General features: G+C 44.7%; 2 protein-coding genes across 5 annotated transcripts; both read right to left on the bottom strand.

Moving 5' to 3' along the window:
* Positions 1-1,210: 1,210 nt before the first annotated feature.
* Positions 1,211-18,363, bottom strand: eftud2 (elongation factor Tu GTP binding domain containing 2). Its single transcript, XM_060040579.1, has 28 exons — positions 18,200-18,363; positions 17,702-17,804; positions 17,333-17,498; positions 16,970-17,048; positions 16,754-16,829; positions 16,575-16,640; positions 16,438-16,473; positions 15,473-15,563; positions 15,299-15,381; positions 14,855-15,021; positions 14,276-14,400; positions 14,087-14,150; positions 13,886-13,976; positions 13,059-13,194; positions 12,661-12,788; positions 12,137-12,330; positions 11,783-11,894; positions 11,549-11,689; positions 11,245-11,346; positions 9,976-10,058; positions 9,557-9,643; positions 8,324-8,450; positions 7,905-7,992; positions 6,917-7,035; positions 6,441-6,535; positions 5,992-6,145; positions 2,246-2,353; positions 1,211-1,889 (listed from the first exon to the last, which is right to left on the bottom strand). Exons 2-28 carry the CDS (start codon positions 17,801-17,803, stop codon positions 1,794-1,796), a joined length of 2,916 nt encoding a protein of 971 aa, XP_059896562.1. The 5' UTR covers position 17,804; positions 18,200-18,363; the 3' UTR covers positions 1,211-1,793.
* Positions 18,364-20,752: 2,389 nt separating this feature from the next.
* phospho1 (phosphoethanolamine/phosphocholine phosphatase 1) lies at positions 20,753-23,618 on the bottom strand. 4 transcript variants are annotated; one of them, XM_060040511.1, is made up of 4 exons: positions 23,241-23,618; positions 22,446-22,538; positions 22,227-22,289; positions 20,753-22,106 (listed from the first exon to the last, which is right to left on the bottom strand). In XM_060040511.1, exon 4 carries the CDS (start codon positions 21,791-21,793, stop codon positions 20,933-20,935), a length of 861 nt encoding a protein of 286 aa, XP_059896494.1. In that variant the 5' UTR covers positions 21,794-22,106; positions 22,227-22,289; positions 22,446-22,538; positions 23,241-23,618; the 3' UTR covers positions 20,753-20,932. The 4 variants fall into 4 exon arrangements, with proteins under 4 accessions (XP_059896494.1, XP_059896512.1, XP_059896504.1 ...); XM_060040529.1 differs by having other exon boundaries at positions 20,753-21,744; positions 23,241-23,614; XM_060040521.1 differs by lacking the exon at positions 22,446-22,538.
* Positions 23,619-23,830: the final 212 nt, after the last annotated feature.

The following is a 23,830-nucleotide window of genomic DNA, read 5'->3' as shown; positions in this document are numbered from 1 at the left end:
CACTGGGTCCACAGATTGTCCCGACCGCTCGAGGGCGATGTGTTCAGACCAGACCGGCATGAACGCCAACCATCCGTCACCATGGCCGCGGGGGGCGCGTCATGGCTCATGCCAGGATGGAAGGGCGTACAGGGACGACTTCATTAGAAAGTAAAGATTCGGGCTGAGTTTATCACCTCACTTCGGGACAAGCTGTCGCCCAACAGGGGAACACTCAAGGTGATTGAGTGCTATCGCAACACTCTAGCCTTTATCAAGGCTAGAGTTCTGCTATCCTTCATCACCATTAAAAAGAGAAAACAAAGGCCTAACCTCTGTTCTCAAAAAGGACAGTAGCGTGGCATTCGTCCTAAAAGGTCAAAGCTTCCCGAGCCATTGCCGACAGCTTCCCCTACCTTCTACGACCGTCGCCCAGCCCCTGGTGCTGTCATCACTGGCCGTTGTCAGGGGCCAGCAGTGTGACCCTGTCAACATGAGACTGTTGTAGGGCCCTCCTGTCAGGACTGACTTTCACGTCAGGTCAGCATAATTTGAAGATAGCCAACAGTGACTTCAGTGTTGTCAGAACAATGACCGTGGTTTCTAAACAAGTCAAGTTCAATCATGCAACACTTTTCATATGACAGGTGCGGGCTCAATAGGAAATTATGCTGGCTTCAATAAAAAAAATAAAATGCATGCATTTACTTTTTGCGAGCAGCTCAATTGCCCCCTCCTTCACTGCATTAATGGTTTGTTCTGGACTATGTTCATACTTAAATGGCCTTTACTTTACCACTAAGTGTCAGTTTGATGAGCTATTACAATCAATTTCCAAATCTACCCATTTCTGACATAAGAGGTGGGAGTCCTACCCAGTGGATGAACTGTAGGCGGATCTATCCATCATACATCGGGTTGACACTTCCACTGGTCACCAAATGGTAGATTAAGAAATGGCTTATGAATGCGTATCAAATTGCTCTACCTCATATAGATTAGTATCAACAGGGAGACTTTCATGATGGCACATGCAAACCGATACTGTCGTATGTCTACATGTTCAGAATAATTAAACAACAATTCTGTTCAAGTTTCCGATCACAAGTATAATCACCAACACTGTCACTAATTGACTCCAACCATTGCTTCACCACTTTAAAGTGTATCACTTCAAATTACATGTTCCAAGAGGAATAGGTCGATAAACAGAGCAGACTTGATAGACATGTTTGAAAAGACATATCCATTTTATTCAAACAGCTTCACAAAATTCATTCATTATTAACATCCCATTTCCTTAAACAATAAAAAACATGTATGGTTTCATCAAAAGGTGTTTCTATAAATGAAGTATTTATACAAAAATAAAAAAACAAGTCATAAACTGCATAAATGGAGCTGGACATGTCACATTGAGCCATCAGTAACAGTTTGAGGACAACTGAAACGTCTATCAGTAATAAGGGCTGCCTGTTTTTCACCATATTTAATTGAAACATACAGTGAACAGGGGGTATTTAGACAAGCATTAGGTCACTGGCTAACTTAAAGTTTGCCATCATAAAATGGAGACAAATCCCCAATGAGGACAGTCACCCATTGGAATGGGACCCATTGGAATAGGTCTTGAAAGACCTACAGTCTTTCAAGACCTATGGGCCAGGCCCTTTCTAATGGGCATTCCTCCCAAACAATTGCAGTGACGATAATACAGAAGGAAAAACGTGAGACGTGGCTGCTAAGTGTGACATGTGGCTCTGCAGTGGTGGATTTGTGGGGGGGGGGGGGGTAAGCCCCCAGGGACCGGTGGCTCACATTGGATAGTTGAGCACCACGTCCTGCTTGGCCAGCTCCAACAACATAGGATCGTCGAAGAACTTGCTGATGCTCACATCCTCGCTCAGGCCCTTGGGAGGGGGGGGGGAAGACAACAGGAGGTATGAGCTGCAGACCCCACTTTAACTCTCTGTGATTAACACTGTTGGATCTTAAGGAGGATGCTGTGGTTCTCCTAAACCAGCCACCTTTCTCTTTTGTTCAATGGGAACACAACCCTGGCCCCGAGGGCTGGTAGGAAGTGAAAAAAAAAAATGTAAGAGGAACAGGATGTGTTTTTCCACCAAGAGTTACCACATAAGCCGAATACCAAGCTACAGTTACGGGGACCACATTGTAGTTCTAAAACAAATTCAAACGCATACCTTTTCAATCAGGCATTATGAGCAACATGTTTCAGATGACGTGCGGTGCACTTGGGTCTCACCTTGCGCCTACGCGTCTTGATCATGAACTCTCTGGCCAGATGAGGGGCGGGCTGGGGCTCCAGTGGCCTGATAACAATGCTCTTGTCCAGGGGGTCACCGGGCACAATCTGGAGGGGGGGGGGGGGGGGGGGGGGCAACGACACAAGGTAGGTGGTTTAGATACAGCATCACACATGACGGGTGCTCTCCAGTCATCGGGTTTGATTCCCGCAAGGTCTTGTCGGGCCACGCGTGGTGCCAGCCTAAAGGTGGTGACCAACACACAGGCGTTTGTCAGGCCCGAAATAGCCTAGCTTTCACTTGGTTCGTCAATCAGAAGTCAGATTTGTTTACTCCGTTGGTAATGACACAGACAGCGCGAGGAGGAAGGAGGCCGCAGGTTTTGGTCGTGTGATCGAAAGACATTTCCATTAGCGAAAACGTACGCATGTTGAGGTTTAAGCACACCGGGTAACAGGAAATCGTTTCATCATCATTAACTCAACACAGCCTGCCTTTCATACCATACATGCTATGGATCGATGTACATTATGGTGTGGGGGATGGCACTTCTGATTGGTCGGAACTTGTGAACGCAGGAACAGTTGGCATAATTGAAACGGTAAAAGACTCAAGACCCTCTTAAGTGACCTTTCAAAAGGTCCCATGGCATGCTACTTTATGGAGGTTTTTATATAGGCGTTAGTAGGCCACTATTACAGTATTTGAAGACGTTCAAGAAATTCAGACTTGGTAGAGAATTACAGCCACTACAAGCTAGTCCCACAATGAGCCTTCTACAAACGTGCGTTTTTTAGAGGCGGGTCAAGGTGGAGGATGGGGGTGTGGCCCTGAGCAGCTTGCGGCCACGGTACCATGAGCTAGTGTTTACAGTGGATGTATCGCAATGGCTCGGATTCATAATATCATCAGGAGGCGCACACAGCTTTTGGCCATGTTCTGTAAATATTCTAGAACACTCCGGGAGTCCTGGAGCTCTATATCAAAATAATATAATATATAGATATCTATATAATATATATTATCACAGCCAAAAGCTTTGTGCTCCTCCGGAGGATGTTATGATTCTCAAACGACTGCGTCGGGTTCTCTGGTTCTTCCATGTCAATCTGAAGTCCAAATTGAACCGCGACATGGAGGAGAAAGGGATTGTTGCCCGGGATTGTCTCCCGCCTGACCACCTCCATGTCGCGGTTCAATCTGGACTTCAGGGAGTCAAAGCCAAAGTTCCTTTTCCCCAATGCCTTCTCAACAACGGCCGAGATAACCCCCACTACGAGTCTCGTAATGGAAGTACCTGAGACGTCAGAGAACCCGACGCAGTCTAGTCTTTACACCAAATGGGAGCTTTACGCAAACCTTACGCTTTATGCACCATAAAACCAACAGCAGAACGTTTATCCAAATAACAAAGAAGTGGACAACACTTGCGTTACAGTACACACACACACACACACACTAGGGCTTCGACTCCGAAGTTCGTAATTCGAATATAATTCGAATATCAAAAAATAAATCAAAATTCGAACGAATATTAGGCAGCCCTTAATATTCGAACCTGTTATGGGCAGGCCAAGAGGGAGAGACGTCGGAGAACCTGACGCATAATATTGCGTCAGGTTCAATATTATGAATATATCTATTCATAATATTGTAATGACCACGGAAGAGGCAGTGAATGAAGTATTGATTAGACAGCGATTTAGTAGAAACCCAATAAACCGTTGGAACACGCAAGACCGGTAACCATAGCAACACCGGTAAACAAACCTTGCAAAACCCAATCCAGGGCTGAATCCGAATACTCATACGTATAGTATGCATTTTGTAGTACGCCACAAATATAGCGCGACCAAATGCTCAGTACGCATTGTGTAGTACGGAAAACGTTAAAGAATGCGTACTAGTACCGCCACAGTATACAACGGTAGGTCACTACGCTATCCCACAATGCAACCGGAGTCTGGTAACGAACGAAGAAGAGATGGCTGACCCGACACTACCAAAAGCGGCTTAGAAAGTCGCCGTAGAAAGCGGCGAAAAAAAGAGACATTAAAAAGAGTAAAAAAGTAAAGTAAGTAATTAAGTAAAAAAGAGACTTTTTTTTATTTAATAGCAACGATGACAAGACGGAAAACAGGTAACTTATCAAGGTAATTTTGCCGGCATCTGAGGGGAGATACGTCATCTCCAAACATCCGGTGGAGTTTCGGCGGTGTTCGGAAGCGTTCAGAGGCGTTCTACGCATAGCTGTAGACCGTACTACACTGTCAAGTGTAGTACGGTCAAGTAGTAGACACTAGGGGTGCAACGGATTACAAAGCTCACGGTTCGGATCGGGTCACGGTTTTTGAGTGACGGGTCGGATCGTTTTCGGATCAACAACAACAATAAAGATAACAAGACAAATGTGACTTTAAATCTTCAACTGTGTAAAAACAAAATAAAGTGAAAAATTAGGCAATAATCCTGCTTCCTCTAAGCATGGTCAATATTTAAAAAATTTGCAATCTGAGGCATTATTCCTTCTTTTTAACATGGATAGGATAGTAAATAATCCCTAAGCCTGGATTTACAATTCAGGATGTCTGCATTGCCTGGGGAGAGTTTAGAGTCTACACTCTCCCAAGGCAATGCAGACATCCTTATCTTCTTTTTTTTAGTTTGGTAGCGAAATACAGTTTCTGTGGTGTTTTATTTGGCATTTTGTAAATCCATTGATTTCGGTTCGGAGACTCATTGCTCATTGCAAGGGGGGTTGGTTGTAGTCTTTTCGCTTGGTTTTAGCCCTACTGTTGATACGGCGAACCGAGCGAAAAGACTACAACCAAACCTAAACACGTCCGGTTCCGGTTTACGTTTCAATGGGATTTACGGAACGCCAAATAAAACACAACAGAAACTGTATTTCGCTACGATACTTGATGTTGTTGATACCGGAATTGTCCTCTAAACATGCGCTGATCACGTCAACGCACAACTTTTTTTTTTTATCAGCTGATCCGCGGATCACTTGCGTCCCGAACCGTGATGGTTGATCCGTACGGATCACGGGAAACCCGTGAACCGTTGCACCACTAGTAGACACTGAACAGAAATGGTATGTACTAAGTATTCGGATTCAGCCCAGGTCTTACTGAAGGCATTTAATGGTCAAAATTATATTAATATTATATATAATATTATTAATAAATATTCAAATATTAATATTAATAAACAAACAAACTTCAAATATGATTTTTGGGCAAAAGTCAAAGCCCTAACACACACACACACACACCTCATTGTCGGTTCAAATTCTCTGGGTGGGCAAAGCAGAGAAAGGGGAGTTAACCTGGCACCTTATGATGACATATGGGGCCAAATTCCAAAGCGGCGGGTCGGAGCTATCATTTTACGGGCGGAGCAGGATACCTAGTGCTCTTTCTAGCCACTGGGGAACCATAGGCAGGCTAGAGGAACTCATAATTCTGTTAGAAAAACTCAGTGTCATTTTCATGCCATGGGACCTCTAAATAAGGGCCATTTGAGACTGACCATTAATAAAAGAATACAGGAATGGCACTTTGGATCAGGGTTGGATGAAATACTAGGGGGACAGATAAGAGGATCAATGCTTACAGCTAATTCCACGAAAAACATTAATTTGTGAAAGGAGACGAGGAAAAGGTAGCAAGGATCGGACCGCCGTTAGCACGAGGACATGATACAAACGTTCACGACAGCAGCTGGTTGGATGGCCTACCTGCCAGTGATGGAACACCGACAGGGCGAAGGCCTGTCCCTGGGTATGCGTGCGGAGGTCCGTCTCGAAGCCAAACGAGTCGATGGCCGGGATGAAGGCCTTGATGGTGTAGAGGGGGGAGCCGGGGATCGGGGCGTCCTGGGTCACATGTCCTCTGTAGCCACAAAAAGCAGCAGACCTCATCAAAACCCAATTCAACAATATGAGAACTTTTTTTTTATCCATTTATTTAAGGCGTATTGATAAAGTCCTTGAATCAAAATAAATGTAAAACCCTTTTTGCATTAGCATGAACCATCGGATGTAATTTGTAGGAAATCAAAACTGTTGATTACGTATTATTGGCTAGAAACACCTCAACCCTAACTCTCTGCATGGAGTGCGAGAAAATGCAATATGCGTGATTCAAAATCTCTGCACGTTGTTAAAATGCCGCTGTGGGGACAGACCTTCTCCGGGCCAGCACCGTGTACACAGCAGAGACGCAGTCGGCTGGAGCCTGCACCTCCACAAAGTAGTAGGGCTCCATCAACCTGGGGGTTGCCTGCAAAACAAGGGACACCCCACTAGTATCACGCACACCCACTATGGCAACCACATGGCAAGCTCGGCATCAATGATTCATAGTAAGAGCCGCTTTGGATGATAAGAGATAAAAAGGTAAGGAGGGGGAACAGGGCAATGAAGGAAACGCTTGAAGAAGAAGAATGATCTGGCACCGCAATTAAAGTGAAGGCATGTCAGCAATATGGCCGCCCCAATCAGGGTAATGGAACGCTATGGGAGCCGAGGCTGGAGGGTCGGGGGGGAGGTCAGAGATAGTGGGGGAGCTCGAGAAAGATGACCAGTGACAGAAAAATATAAGTGAGCGAGAAGACCACACACACACACACACACACACACACACACAGGGGGCTGAGCTCACCATGAGGAAGGCGGAGTACACCACCCTCCTGGCGGTGGGGATGACCTGACCCCCCCCTCGGTGCAGAGGCTCCTGGGCGATCACGGCATCCAGGATTTTGAACTTCACGTTCCTGATGGCTGGAGAGAGAACACAATGGCTTGTTTATAGACATGCTGGAGCCTACACCACCACCACCACTCAGTACTTTATAACACCCCCTTAAGAGTGGAGGGGGTCTTACTATAGCTGTTTTCAGACATGTCCTCCGCGTTTTTACGCGTTTGACTTGATGCTTTATATACAGACGTTGGTGTCATTCAATATCAGAAGAACCTATGGTTGGTTTAGGGGGGTGGGCTTGCAAGGGGCTGGATATGATGTAGAGTCTAAGCGGCCGCTGTCACTGTAGTATTTTGGTTTGGCCACCGACAGCATGGAGGCAGAACGGTAATTTACATTTCCTCCAGAAAGAGAATTACATTCTTCAGGAGAATTACAGGGTACAAATGACAGGATATGTTCTTCAGATATACGGCCCATCAGGAGAATATCAGGAGATTACCAGGACTTGCACATGTCTCAAAGCAGCTTATGTGAGGTTTTTGAGTGGTACATCTACCTACTTAACAAATGCATGTGTACTTTATTTCAACGAAATATTTTATTTCAGGAAAATCTCTGCCTACTCTTATGGAGTCCATTTCCCTGAACCAGAATTGAACACCTGGTAACTAATGCAGTCTGCCAGACCTTTGGCCGTATCTTGAGGAGGGTTTTCTCAATTTATGACCCATTGAAAGGACATCAGGAAGAAGGGGGCCATGTCTGAAGAATATTAACTTTGGATGTGAATGCATGTGTACATTTGAGTTATGGTAAACGCCTAAGCATTTGTTGTGCATTCTCTATGCATAAGAGGGCTAGTTGTGTATCATCTATGCATGCCTTGCCAAATCGGGTGCGAGTTTGAGTGATGCGTGCGCATCCTCGTGTGAGTACAACTTACGCTCATCACACAGCGGGCCCTCCCTGGTCCCCCACTGGAAGCCCTGAACGATGCTGTCTTTGACGGAGCCCAGCAACGCCTTGTCAACCTGAGGACAACACACACACGCAGGGTTGGAGGAACCTTGTGTCGACACACACATACACACAAAACGTGTGTGGAGGGCAGATCATTTCTTAGTAGAAGAAAGACTTCATTGTATTCAGTATACAATTGAGTAAATACTTCATACACACTAGTAGGCCATTTTTTGTCACGCTATCGCCTGACCGCCCTCAGATTCTCCGGACTATACATTCCGGGCCTGGCCGGGTGAACTCCGGAGAACCCAACCGTGTGGCCCATGTTACGACCCCAGACCCCAGGCATGCTGAGCGGCAGACGCCCGGCGGAGTGCCCCCGCGGTGGGGGCGCCTCACCTCAGACGGCAGGGTGTCGTCCACCAGGATGTTGGGCCCAGTGGTGTCGGGGCCGAAGGCCCAGATGGACCTGGCGGCCAGCAGATCCCAGTCGTACTTGGTCTGGAAGAACTCGCCAAGCTTCTTCCTGCCGTCGCCAGGAACAGGAAGCAGAGGAGAATGGGTGGTCGTTAGGACAAGGTTGGAGCATCATGTCTGCCAAGCAGTTTATCAAGATAGGTTAACCCAGGGAGGAGGGGTGTTAATGGAAGAGGAGGGACAGAGCAGGGAGAGGGGAGCCTAATGGTGAGTGATCTCCCAGCATCGCTACAGCCACTATATGGTAATCAGAGAGAAGCCAGGAGGAGAGCGTCCCTGTATGGGAGGCCAACCCTTGTACAAGTGCAAAGGGAGGTAGAATATAATTTAATGACTCGACTGAATCGACTTATGTCGCAGTACCATTCTGAGATAATGTATGGACACACACACACACTTAATAGCCTATGCAATCATGGCAAGTATCATGGCAATTAACGCTCAACTGCAATTGAAACTTATTTTTAGAACACACCGCGTGAACCCATGCTAGGGTCTGATTCATGATTGGATGTTAGTTTTGATTCAATCACGCATAATTGGCTAAAATCGTTATGGCCCTGTTTTTGGACAGTTTGACAGTAAGCTTCAAAGCTAATTTAGTGCACATAATAATTCCCATGTATTGAGTTGGACTAGAGTAGGGAGTTTAAGGACAACCAAGTGACACTGAGACGGTAGGGGGAACACAGGTTGGGCCAATTAAATATCTACTGGAACCAATTACAGGGAAATATGACTGTTCACACTTCGTTAGTCATTAAGAGGTGTCAAAGTATCGAAACTTTAGCTATGCACGACAAGTGACGAATAAAAAATAGCTCCCGAGTCATTACGGTTATGACAGATGGCTGCATCGTTCCACTCTCAGAACTGTTTTAATGATTCTATCCATCGTGTGTTAACATGGAGACATTCCAGTGTGAAATAGAGATATTCAGAAGTTTCGGAAATCCGTCTGACCAAATCAAAAGAGGTCGTCGAGAAAGTGAGTCCAACTGAATACTGCAGAACAGATGTGGTTCGAGGCAGAAAGACCCATTCCCAACGAGGCTGCATCTCGTCGTTGCTGGCACCCTTTGGAGAAACCGGAGGTCCCATCCCAAGGGGTTACCTCAGAGTACACGAGTCCTGGTCTCAGGGGTCAGACCGTACCTGTTCCAGGTGATCTGCACCACTTCGTTCTCTATGTCCTCCGCCAGGCCCTTCTCCAGGGGCTCTGCGATCATCGTTATCTTGTTCCTGTAATTGGGAGTAACAGGTGTCAGTCATGCCCACTCCAGACGCTCAGGACAGGAGCAATCAGTTACTCCCCTACAGATATATCTTTCATTACTCCACAGATGTTTTTTTTAAAGACTTTTATTACCGTATACAATCATTTTGAAATGCACCAAAGGGCAGTTTCCAAAACTGCATGCACAGATTTCTATACAGCTCAGCAAGTATTACAAACAATATAGCTTAGAGCAGGCTATGTTGGACATTAGAGAAAGCAGCAACTACGATAGTGTTTTGATCGCTAGGTTAGTGTTGTTAGAGGGTTTAATGGACAAAATGGTGGCGGTACTCACTTCTTGTTGGGTGTTTCAGCAAAACACTTCAGCGACGACGTCTCCACCACCGTTTCACAGAAGGTCACAACGGGGTCAGCAACCTGTCGGCAAGCACAGATTTCAGAGAGGTAGCCGCTTTTCAGTTTCCCAAAGGAAACACCTATAGAACTAGGATAGTTATATTCAATATAATTAATGTTTGGGTATTATGATCGGTCGATTCAACAAGTGTCCCAATGGGATTAATCTCTTGTTTCAGGGGTGCAAACTGGTGATCACCCAAAAAGGTGACTACATTTTTTGCATAAAATAAAGAAATTGATCATTGTGTTTCTCTGTTTCAGTGACACATAAAAGCCATTCAGTGATGTTAATACCTAAATATGAAGGAGAAAACAAAAATAAAAACCAAGTTGCATCCTTTTTTTATTTAACTCAGTGTTCGAAATCCAGCTAAAATCATAGATTCAGTGGCTCTTTAAGATGACAAGCAAACCTTATCACCCAATACTTCTATAAAACAGGCTGCTTACAGTGATTGTGTTCTCCCCGCTGCCTGGAAGTGGAGCTAGCAGTTTGGACGAGCCAACGAGTGGCACGAGTGAATCAGTAGAGTTTAGCAGACAGGGCGAACGAAGTCCTGACCTGCCCTACTCTGCCTCTTATTGGCTAGTTGTCGTTGATAACTTTTATGAGACATAGACCACCCGCGGATCTACAAAATTCACATGGATGCCCGATTTGACGTGATGAGTTTGCAACCGTGTTTATGGGCTGATCAAAAAAGAAAGTATGATTTTAAATAGGGATGCACCGATACGAAAAATCTTGGCCGAAACCGAATATACTGAAACAGTTGGCCGAGAGCCGAAACCGAATACCGAATGTGGCTTTTGCTGTTTTTCATTCATTTTGCTTTAATTTTTCACCATTGCATAAATCAAACAATTAAATGTCCTTTATAAACTTTTTTGTCTTGCTTTTCAATACAAAGAATCTATTACAAATTTGATACAAAATATTTATTTAATACTGAACGTATTCTAACATTCCAGCAGACCTTATAGCAAGAATTTAAGAACAATGTACCTTTAAATAAATGAGTAAAACTGCCTTTTTACTCCTTCGGCCGAAACCGAAAATTAAGTTGTAGGCCATTTTCGGTGGCCGAATATTCGGTGCATCCCTAATTTTAAAGGTTGCAGATAGAAGGTAAATGAAACCTCAAGCTGCTGGGCTGATAGAAACCTAGGCAAAAGACAACCAAAAACATAGAAACCGACCGACCTTGATGTCAATCTCCGAATACATCTTGCGCAGGTCGTGCATTACACAGTCCAGGTACAGCTCTCCTGTCCCCAGAATGACATGTTCTCCAGACTCTTCCACCTGGTGAAGAAGGCAAACAGGATAAACATGCATGATAATGACAGAACACTTACCCACCCACTAAGACAACCAATAGAAACGTCTGCAGCTGAATGTTTAATATTCTATATACGTCCCAAATAATCGTGTCATATCCAAAGGACACCAACGCTGAATATATTTCCCTCCTGGGGATGCAAAATAAAATGGCTGTTGTTTGTACCTTTGTGGTCAGAGACGGGTAGCTCTTGTTGACCTTCCTGAGTCCGTCCAGCATCTTGGGCAGTTCCGATGGGTTAACGGGCTCAACGGCGATCTTGATCACCGATGCAGTGTTGAACTTCAGCGGCCTGAAGATCTGGGCCTACACACAAGAGGTTTCAAAAGGGCTCAAAGCAATGCTCTTTGATCTCGATCTACATGGGGTGTTTTTCCAAGAAAGTCTTTAGTCACAAACCTCTTCGTTGCCTCGGGGCTCTGTGATGGTGGCGGTCTTGACAATGGGCTGGTCACAGCCTTCGATGAGCACCCAGTTCCCAGCCGGCACTCGGTTCACCTCTATCTGGTACCTGTGGTGGGTGAAACCAGACAGCTGGTCAGACCCTGCTCTGTTTTAGGTTGACCGTTCTATATATGACCAGTCGGCCATCTACCACCCTCCTTAATGTGCCTGGAAGGACAGATCTTTTTCTCTCTGGCCATCACATTTGAAAAAACGTCCCATAATTGTTCTTACTTGTTCAAGGAATATCGCACTCACTGTGTTGATTCTGATATTTTTTTGGATATATTGCGCAGCCCTAGCGTCTACCTGGCCACAGAAATCCAGAGGCGCCCCAGGGTGCAGACCTGGGAGTCCTCCTCGTCCTCCAGGGTGTAGTTCTCCCCCAGCACCTTGACCGGCTGGCCGGCCTGGATGGTGCCGCTCAGCACACGGCCGAAGGCATGGAACTGCACGCCGTCCTCCGTGCTGTACATCTTGGTGGTGTGGCACATCAGAGGGCCCTGCGGTGGGGGGGGGGGGGGGGGGGGGGGTGGTGGAAGGTTTAGGATGTGAGCGAGAACGACTGTAAGCCGCTTAGTTTGGCGGAGAAAGTTGGAGGGCGAAGTACGACGTTCCCGCTCGTTTCTTTTAATTATGGTCCCGGGAGGTGAAAGCGGCACATGGAATCGTGCCGCACAGTACACTACGTTGTCTCGTGGCAAAGGTTAGCGGCCTCGCTTGTCTCGAGTCTCTCCTGCTCGCCCAGTTATGGATATATTTCTGCCTGTCGGCGGTTTCAGCGTCGCCCGCCCGTCTGCACACTATTAAGCCCAATCAGTGGCGTGACTCACGTCAGGGTCACACTCCAACATGGCCTCCCCCAGGTCCGAGTCCAGACTACCGGCGTAGCTGTGCTCTATCTTTGCTCTTGCGCCCTCCTGTGGCGACGGGATGTGCTGTATGCACATGTCCACCAAGCCTGGAGGGGGGGGGGGGGGGTATGCAAAACATGGAGACAATTATTTAACAGAATAATACAAGAATCATCACAAAATAATTATCATAAGAAATCGGGAAAAATAATAATACATAATTAAGTTGACCATGTAATTCAGTTCCACTTAACCATACATCACCTCTTACAGTAATAGTGGAACCTCCACCCTTTAAACTAGCAGAGGCTAAAAACAAGCATTTGCAGCTACTTTCCCTTGGTGGCGTGGCGACCCAGCGATCCAGAGGGGCTTACCCGTGAACTCTCCGAAGAAGCGGTTGCAGACCAGCCTCAGCAGGGGTCTGATGTTGAGCTTCAGCTCCTCCTTGGTGAGGTGGATGCCCAGCTCATCCAGCACCCTGGGCAGGGAGGTGTCCACGTCTCCCACCACCTGCAGCGGCACAAGAGCCAGGAAAGAACCACCACAACTGATTAGGACTTTAACCTCTGTTAAAAAAACAATACAACATATTTGGTGTATATTGTGATTTCAGAAAGATGCATACACACACACATTCATTCAAGTGTATCAATGGGCCAACATGGCCACTGTGTAGCATTGCTTGGTGTCATTAAGCTGTAATGATTCCTCAGACCGCAGAGATTCTAGTGCGCCTAACAGCAATGCAAGGGATTTGTTAGAGCAATTGTTGCTGATTTGTAACAGTTTGTTATTTGAATTTACTGTAACAGGTGCCAAAATCTTTTTATGGATTTAATGCAACTGTTATAGGTAATAGGTAATTGCAGAGACCAAACTAACAATTTCGATTCATGCAATGAATTAAGCAGCCCTTATTACTTGCAGAATATAAAAAGAATATGCACATTAGAAAAAGGTACACTATATTCAGGCTACAAGGTAGAATAGCGTGCACGTGCCCCATAAAGTGAATCTAGAAATAACATACATAATCTTTCTTTCTTATCCATCTTTCCTCCATCAACCAATCGACTGGTCGTAGAGTTAGTTGAAATTCAGTCAACCAAGAATTTTTTTGATTGACAATTGCCCAGTCCTTTCATAAGTGATATGACTTGACACACACACACACACACGCACGCACACACACGCGTCTGACCTGTGAAAGGATCTTGTAGAGGGGCTCCAGAACAAACTCCACAAAGCTACGCTGGGAGTTACTGGTTGGGGCCTTCTTGGTAAACTTCCGCCTGTAGTGGGAAATTCAAATCAAACAAAGGATGAGGCCAGAGAGATGGGGAGGGCAACGAACCAGGTGGATTTTGAACGGTTCTGAAATCCATTTGAACAAGTGACTGACGTCTTAGGGTTGAAGTAGATGTCTCCCCAGAGTCTCTTGGCAAAGTCGTTGTAGTTGACGTCACCTGCAAAACCAGAACAAAACAAGTCTTCACAAACAGTAAATATACATTTGAATTATTCAGAAGGGAGGGTTGGTGAGGGAAAAAAGACAGATTCAACGTTGAGCATTGTGAAATAGTTCTCTCACCGTAAGTGTCTGAGTAGATCTTGGCAAAGGAGCCAAGGGTGAAGCAGGTAGAGTACTGGGAGCTGGCGAAACACACATTCCCCAAGAGAGGAGAGATCACCAGGTTCTCATCCGTAGAGTATGTGCTGAGAACCAGGAACAGACAAACACAGGCAGTCAATAATGACCTAGCTCCATTTGATCTGCAAAATGTCTCACCTTCAATAACCATCTGAAGACACACACAACCTAAAACATCTAATGAACTGCACTTGGTTTTCAGCTCTTACGTTGAACTTAAAACACACTTTGTTGAGATTCCAGAGATGTAACCATTATGCAACAGACAAGTATTTTTCATTTAATTTCTTAAATAGGGACCATGGACAGCAACTGTCCCAGAATTAGCTAGAAATCGACGGTCCCTCGAGATGAAAACTTGATTAGGGAGCATTAACTGTCGGGTATCTGCTTAGCCTTAGAGACTACAATAATGTAAAACAAAAATGAAAACTGCTCAACCAGTAAATAAATTCCACGTGACCTTGAGATGTGCACAGCATATTTTTTAAACGCTCAATTCTCAAAGAGAATAGGTACCTAAGCAGGCCGTTGACCTCGTCCACGATGTGCCTCAGCTTGTAATAGGCGTCGGTGGGTGGCAGCTTGAGTTCCACAATGAGGCGGTCGATCTTGTTGATGCAGACGGTGATGGCCAGACGCTCTTGTACGGCATGCTTGATCAGACGTTCTGTGTTCAGCATCACCTTGAGAGAGGGGGGGGAGAAGTGTTAACGGTCATGCGTTTACCCACCACCGCTTACCATGCCGCTTTTCGTCAATAGGTAAAGATAGGGCGTAAAGATAGTTAGGGGGGAAATGGGACTTTCTATTTACCGGTTATATAGTCATTACTCTTAAGCAGCTTACAATACATTTTGGACACATAGACTCAATGAGTGAGTCAGGGTTTGGCCTTATGGCAGGTTGTGGACATTGGGGTTCGTCTGGGAGGCCAGCCCCTCAACCATCCGGTGGACTTACTCCCTCGGCTGCATCGATGAAGAGGACGATTCCATCCGAGATGCGGATTCCGGTCGTCACCTCATCTGAGAAGTTGACATGACCTGCGAGGGTTCGACAAATAAGTGTCAGATAAACTAATTGTACGGTTAAATCCCCTGTAAAACCACCGAGCTGCTTTAGAAGGCACTGTACCTGGCGTGTCCATGATGTTGAACAGGTAGGATTTGCCTCTGGAGTCCGGCAGCACCATAGTGACAGGGGTACTTTTGATACCAACGCCCCTCTGGGGAGAAATAAGGTGGTCATGTTAGCAATGGAAAATAAACACATTTTGTAGACCTTCATTTACAACCAGACTGACAACAGCTATGCAGGTCATTTTATTCAATATGCATGATTTAAAGTAAATACTACGCATCCTAGATTACAAATGGTACAAATTGCCATTTGACGGCAAATGCAACACTAAAAACGTATTTTTGTACGTAATTTTGTTCTGCACAAAATATTCTGACATGATAAAACAGTCAATTAGAACCATCTCAGAGCATCACAGTATTCTTCAGCTTTATTGAGTTGCAGTGCAATACTGAAACGTATGTCACTTATTGCACGTTTCAACCAAGCGTTGCAGTAAGGTTAGGTGCAATTAGGTGTGGTACGGTTCACGTTTCCAGCGCCAAAAGTGGGTGTGGACGGACCTAGCCGCGATGAGCTGTACCTATTTTCATTACTTCACCGTTGGGGTTCCTAGCGTCTGAAAGGATGCCAACAAGTTGGAGATACACACGCCGTCGTTTGATCATACTGTTGACCAGTCACTACCGGGTGACAGGTGGAAAATAAACAAACACAGTACCCGCAATGTATTTCTGGATGCAAATGCTTAGTTTATTTAAGAAAAAGCAGTCCTTCTTGGACATCCTACATTGTTTCTCTTTGTTTAATGTGTCGCATTCTTCTTTTTCATTGGGCTGCTGTGATGTCACGATGCTTACGTAGCTGCCACAACCATCACCATCCGGCTAAAACCCCCTAACTTAAGGATACTGTCGTTGGGAGAAACGCAAGCCGTAACTGAGCCGCACCTACCGGACCTCATCGTACCGGACCTAACTGCACCGCTAGGTGGAAATGTGCCATTACATGTCTCTTACCTCTTGTTCGGTGAACAGGATATCCGTGTATCGAAGCTGCAAGAAAAACCTTTATTTAGCAACCATAACACCACTTTCAAGGTCAACATAAATCAAAACTAAAACACATGATAATTTATGGGGGATAAGCAACTCACATCCACGTCGTCCCTCTTCCTGATCTCTGGGTGAGTTTGTTCGATCAGACAGTCAACAAAACAAGTCTATATGAAAACACAATGCAAGACATTCAGTTTATAAGCTCACTATAGACCGGGCTGTAGAAATATAAGCCGTTGATTAAAACAATAACAGCAATCAGCAGGTTGGGTCTGACCTTGCCATGGTGCAGATGGCCGCAGAGGGTGATATTACGAATCAGCTCTGGACTGTCCATCAGGTCAGCGAGAAATCTGTGAAACACACAATCATTGAATCCGATCTTATTGAAGAAACCAAGAAAACTGCAACGTTGAGTGAAAGCATTGTGCCGACAACATGTGTTTTTGTGCAGTACTGTTTAATTGAGAGAGCAAGGGTTTTGACTCCTTACTCCATGTCATAAACAGTCTGTGGTAGCTCCTGTTCCATCAGAGTGAACTGCTTATTCTTCACAGGTTTGATGATGGGCTCTGAAAGAAGCAGATAGAGCCAAGCGTTACATAATCCATTCAGTGAGACTGTCATAAGGGTCATTGTGTCAATGGTAATGTGGATCATTCACAATGAATACAAATATTTTATATATTATCTTCCTCTTGTTCCTTCATTGTAGCACTTGACCTTGTCCAATTAATTGTTTGATTAATTGTTGTTTCTGAATTTCTGGGTTGTAACTTGATGTTTGAATGCACTTATTTTAAGGAATTTGGGGTAAAAGTGTTAGCTAGCTAGTGCTTTTTATTGTGTAACAAACCCGTGAGAGGTTGGGTATCTTCCTCCTGGACGATGGTCTCCACCTCTGGCCCATAGACTTCTTCCGCTGTAGGATAATACTTTTTATCCTCGTGCAGGACCACCTCCATCCCAGGAACGTCATCTTCAGCATCAGCCGGCTCATCTTCGTCTTCATCATCATCGGGCTGCATTGGAATCGGACGACATAAGTACTTCAAGAATCCTTGCAGTAGTGTCAACATACAAACCGATATAGCAGCAAAATAAACATTGATACCACATAACCGTAGCACAGGAAAACATTCATATAAATTAATATACCCTGTGCATATTCATTGCAAACAAACATCAGCAATCACTTTAAAACAACAATGTCAGCATAACACACCTCATCCACATCCCTGTCGTCTGCCTCAATATCATCGTCATCATCAGAATCCAGCTCCGGACCGATATAGTTACCAAACTCGTCGTATAGATCCGCCTCCATCCTTTAAAGCCGATCAGAGAGATGTGCTCTATCGTATGAATACTCAGGGAAATCGACATCATTAAATTTAATTGACAATGGCTTATGGACAAAGTGCAACGTTGAGAAGGTCAAGAAACCACTAATTCATGTTATGAACAAGCTATCAATCTAGCTGTGAAGAATTGTGTAGCAATGTTAATCTAAGAAGTTTACGATATTATCTTTGAGCACTGTATCTAAAGACAATTCCCATATGATTGCATTAGCACGCTGACTAGCATGCATGCTAACAAGCGTTACGATGAATGAGTTCTCAAGCAACGTTTCAGCTGCGTTGCTACGTCGAGGAAGTAAGAACACTACAAGCAATAAGGCTCTTACTTAAATAGAGAAAACGCGCAGCAGAAAACTCACCTTAATCTTTTCAATTGCTCTAATACAACTTAAATTCGGAAAAGGGACGACTATTTATTTACAATATTTAGACTATCTGCCGAATACCGCCATGCGGATGAAAACCTTTCCGTTTGTTTTTCTTCTGCTACTTTGTTAAGGATTAAGGAAAGCGGCTACTGCCCTCTACCGTTTGGGAAGATCCAGGAAAGACAAGATAAACTGTGTTGGTCCTCAAACAATGTCATGAATAAATACATGAATAGTTATTTATAGTGATCACTTGCTCATTCATTGAGTCATTAGATCTGTATCATTGCCACTGAATAGCATAAACTGAAGTGTGGCTATTCATATTTTCTAATTATGTGCTGGAAATATTTTATTATGATACAATATTTATTATAAATTAATGTAGTATATTATTATGATTGATGAGAAAGGCTATATCCCACTTGGTAGTATGCAAAGGCTAAGTTACCCTAAATGTATGGTGTTTATAAGGGCTGTATTTTCGTATTATTTGATAAACAATAATCGAATTAATGGAAATAAGAGAAAGGAATTTCATAAATTCTTAAAGACATTTATTTTCTGTCAAAATACATAAAAAAACATGCATATATAGCTATAAATCTATATATTTACATAAAGATATTTTTATATATGTATCTATTTATCTAGATAGATAGATCGATCGATAGATGGATAGTTGGGCTCTATAGAGTGGCGAAGTCACGCCCCTTCCGGTAGGGCTCATGGGACCTATGAGATCGAAAAATATGAATGGGTGTCAATGGAGAGAAAATAATTATTTTCTGGTCCCGGTCTTTATATGCCCTGGATTACACATATGTTGTTTGTGGATTTAAAGGATAATTTTTCATGCAAAGAGTTCGACCGTTTATTGTGCAATTGTTCAGATAAAGGCTGTAGAGAAAACACAACGAGAAAGACTACACGGCTCGTATGTGACGTCACGCTCCCTGCGACTGGCGTGGAGAAGACCGACAATCTTCCCATCGGCATAACTGAAACTCTGCACGTGCCCCGATTTATAATGGTTTTCACCTCTTTCGATGCTTTTATCCTCCCCTTGGAAAAAGCGGTGAAGTGGGGCAGAGAGATCGCCATCTCTGTGCCGAGTTCCAAGGGCGGGTGTGGTGACGTATATCATGCGTCGAGAGCAGCGAAGAGCTGTAGTTCACAAAGCGGCCTCACATAAAACCTAAAATTATCAAACTTCTTCACGAACATTTTTAGTTTTCTTTGCATGAAAAATTATCCTTTAAATCCAAAAACAACATATGTGTAATCCAGGGCATATAAAGACCGGGACCAGAAAATAATTATTTTCTCTCCATTGACACCCATTCATATTTTTCGATCTCATAGGTCCCATGAGCCCTACCGGAAGGGGCGTGACTTCGCCACTCTATAGGCCTACAGTAAGGCTAAGCCCCCCCTACCAAAATCCCTGTGTAACGACTCTTGGTTGTGTTGTTCATATTATGGTGTGATTGCATCAGTCTTACAGCTGTTTAGATTGATATAAACTATGTGTACGAGAGGGGTTTTTCTTGCATACCCCGGTAAAAACCTGATAGAAGCAGAGACGCTCGAACCAGCATTTGGGTGTGCCCCGGCGATAATTTCCATAAGGACCAAAGCAATGGACGTAAATGAAGTGATTGGCCGCTTAGCTGCAAAACACAACAGGAATATCGTTCTAATCATGCTTGCATTGTTGAACATTGTTGCATTGTAAAACGCAACATATGATAACGAGGATTTCAATTATCTTGCCTATTTTTCTCTAGTAGAATTAGTTGTTGTTTGTTGTGTTAAAATGCATTAGCACCTGATATAAACAATCCAGCCCCCGTGGCTCCCGCAATCCATTTATATAGTTATCATTTTCTGTCATAATAATCTCCTAATAAAAACAGACAAAATGTTAGTTGATGGCTTTATTCCTGCTGGTTTTAAGTTTCATATAGTAGGCCTATATAAACATCTTTATTACACAGACAAATACACATCCAATATATATACCTATTCATTCAAATAAAAATATTTTATGGGTCTGATTATTTATAGTGTGATAGTATTTTTTGCAGACGCTTCAGTATCCCCTGTGGTTCTACAGAAATAACACTGGATGGCGACACATAATCAAATTTTCTATTAGGTGGAAGTTTACTATCTAAAAAAAACCCGTTATAGTAAGGAAGGAACATCCAACCATTATTATAATAGGCTATAATATAGTAACAAAAAAAGAATAAAATACAGACAGACATAATTATTAACTCTGTTTCAGATTATTTTAGAGCGGCCTCGGAACCAAAAGGTGAGCAGAAGTAACAATGAAAAACAAAATATAAACCATTTCCAATGGGCACATATGATATTATACCTGATGTTTTTTTTAAATTATATATATATATATATATATATATATATATATATATATATATATATATAGGCTGTTTGGTCTGTGTGTGTTCAGTGTCTGTTTGCGTGTTCTGTGTGTGTGTGTGGTCGTATGTATTCTGTGTATGCATGTATTCAGTGTGTGTGTGTGTGTGTGTGTGTTCTGTGAGTGTGTCTACTGTGTGGGTGTGCCGTATGCGTTTGTGTTCTGTGTGTGTTTTCTGAGTGTGCGTGTGGTCTGCGTTGTACATTAACCCCTTAAAAAAATACACATCCTATTATGTGTTTGTGCAATGCCTTCCCCCTCCCCTTCCTCCTCTATTCCGCCATGATCTTCCTCAGCCGCTGCACCACCTCCTCCGCCCCGGCCCAGGGCACCGTGACCGCCCTGAACTCCCCGGGCATGGCCTCGTGCATCTCCGTGATCAACCGGTGCATGGGGAAATCCCGCCGTGGGAACGCCACGTCCCTGGGCCCGAGGACCGTCGCCGGGCAGAAGTCGTTGGCGCCGTCCCCCACGTAGAACACTCTCTCGTAGGGACGCCCGCGCTCCTTGGCCCGGCGGGTCACGTACTCCCGGAGCACGGCCTGCTTGCACATGTTCTCGGGGCAGCGCTGGCAGTCGTGGGAGTGGAAGGGCCGCATGACCAGCCGGCCGTCCTTGTTGAAGTTCGCGGGGTTGGTGAAGATCCGGTGGAAGAGTGGCCGGGCCCCCGTGCGCCGGAGCCACGCCTCCACGAAAAAGGTGTTGGCGTCGGACAGCAGCACCACCTCAAAGTCCTGCGGGGGGCGCGTGCGCAAGAACTGGAGCAGGGTGAGCATGCCCGGTGTGGCGGGAAGCTTCTCCATCACCGCCCGGATCTGGCTCTCCGTCACGCCCTGCTCTGCCAGGTAGGCCAGCACGCGCTGCATGTACTGGTTGTAGTGGCCCGGCTGATAGGTGTCCTTCAGCCAGTCAGGGAGCACCTGATTGGGCGCTGCCTGCACCACCATGTCATCGCTGGTCTCGTCCACGATGGTCTCGTCGAAGTCAAAGAAGATTAGGAAGCGCTTATCGGAGGAGATCTGGGGCAGGTTGGAGGCTGCCATGTTATCCGCGGTGTGTCGGAGGCGCGTGGGCTCCTCTTGACCTGGGGGAGGGTTTGGAACATAACAGCAGTTGAAGACGGAGTCGCCCATGGTGCCGCCGCAGTGCTACCTGCTGCTGAGGGGTGCTACCTGCTGCTGAGGGGTGCTGAGGGGAACAGAAAAACACTCCTGTCCCTCTGTATGTGGAACATCCCACAAGGGCAGAGTATGGGGAGGGGTCGGTCAGTGCACCACAGGGAGGAGGAAAAAAACGGAGGAACGGAAACCACATGATGATTTTGAAGAAGAGAACCACCAGTAAAAAGAAATCCAAGTTCGGGTTAGCAATTGAGAGGAATGGAATATCCCAAATCTTCAGAAAGCAGAAGAGAATCAAAAGGGGTCGTCTATGAAAATTGAACCACTGCAATATTAATCAGTGAGTTAATATTACATGCAAGTGATCGGTTATTTGAACATACGCTAGCTCAAATGTCAAGAGAAACCAATGAAGACATTAAAATGACAAGCGATAGTAGCCTACCAGTCAAAACAGTTTTTTTCAAGTAGATTTCGTTGGCCCAGAGTCCGAGTCCACTGGCTTCAGCTGAAAAAAAGATCATTCCATTTTAAATGTCAAAATCACAGACTAATAAACAACGAGAGATATTGCATATTAGACTCCAATTGATGATAAAGTGTTTTCCTGCTAAAATGAAAAGTAAACGAAAGATGTATAAGCGATATATTTAAAAAGACGCACCGGAGGATACTCGGTATTGTCCAAACCTCGTCCCTATATCGCGTACGAGCCCGTTCTCTTTCTTGATCTGCGAACGGCGCTCTGCTGGTGTGCCTTTATGTGAAGTCAAAAAACACAGGCACGCGTGTGACGTAGACGGCACTTGAAGGAATCATTTGAACCCTCCCCAACTACAGATGAAACAAAAGCAATTCATCTGGAAGCATCTCATGGGTGCTGGGTCACTTATTTCCCCGCGAATAAAACGCCAAACGAGGGTGCATGACCGTTGACTAGATCATTGACAATTGATCTAGGACTTAAGATTCTTGGGTTCTCCTTAGGGTTCCCAACCCGTTTGTCAAGGTGACACACGCTGTATTCTTGAGGCGATGATAGTGCCTCATTTCAACCTACATAGCCTACGTTTGACAATGCTTTAAAATTATTTTTTTGAAAGACTGCTGTGTGTCATATTGCGTAAATTGCTCCAAACATATCCTGCAAGTTAATGTGCATTTTCATAACCTTTCCCTACAACTTCATCAACGCATTATTGTTGATGAATATATACATAGGCTATGTATAAAAAAAGATAATGATTATTGGCTCCTGAAAGCAATTTGTCTACATCAATTGGAAATCAAACTGCGCGTTGAAACGTAGACAATCACATCTGGAACATGCGCCACGTAATCGCTATAACAAGTCGTGCAATATGCAACATTAATCAACGCCAACGCAGACAGCGCGCTATACGATGGTCATTAATGGACTTTCCAATCAGTGGAACTCTGCGCCCTACAGCACGAGTACCTCTCCTTATCGGCGTGGTCAGACATCTGCGACTCCTCCCTCGGCCCCTCGCCTGGTAGGTTTAATAACTTGCAGCGATGCTCACGATTTTGGAAGCCAAACGGGAATGGTTGCACAGACCTACCATCTCTTTACTCCTCCGCCGACGAAGAGAGCCCGCCTGTACCTGACCGCCCACGATGTGAGTCACACGTTTACTCATCCATAAATCGACGCCTCGGCTCTCTCCAAACCCCTGCAAAGATAACAGCCACTACAGAGGTATTGTGTGAAATGGTCCAGGATCCATCCACAGCGAGTGTGCTGAATTATAAAATGTAACATCGAGACGAGAAGAATAAATTACATTCTCCTACTTTGCATATAGGCCTACCGAAGGGCTACTGCTTTTTGAGAGACATTTGAATATTTTAAAGTGTATGGACGGCTTTATGAACATTTTTGAATGTTCATAAAGTTTGGTCTGGCAGCATATTTTTGCCAAGACAGACAGTATACAGTGTTGCTCTAAAGGTTTAGGCCAGTTCTGTGCTATGGACTACGTGTTACAGCCAAAATGAGTTATTGTTGGTTGAAAAGTAACAAATGAA

Source organism: Gadus macrocephalus, chromosome 2 (genome assembly GCF_031168955.1).
Source record: "Gadus macrocephalus chromosome 2, ASM3116895v1".
NCBI classification, from domain to species: domain Eukaryota; kingdom Metazoa; phylum Chordata; class Actinopteri; order Gadiformes; family Gadidae; genus Gadus; species Gadus macrocephalus.
Note: the sequence above shows the minus strand (reverse complement) of the source record. Positions and strands in the feature narration are given on the sequence as shown.

Coding starts and splice junctions, on each gene's coding strand:
- phospho1 (XM_060040511.1), bottom strand. CDS start 21,793: ATGGGCGACTCCGTCTTCAACTGCTGTTATGTTCCAAACCCTCCCCCA.
- eftud2 (XM_060040579.1), bottom strand. CDS start 17,803: ATGGAGGCGGATCTATACGACGAGTTTGGTAACTATATCGGTCCGGAG. Junction 13,977..14,086: donor ATCTACTTCAACCCTAAGAC/GTCAGTCACTTG, acceptor TTCCCACTACAG/GCGGAAGTTTACCAAGAAGG. Junction 11,895..12,136: donor CTCTGGATTTCTGTGGCCAG/GTAGACGCTAGG, acceptor CACCCACCACAG/GTACCAGATAGAGGTGAACC.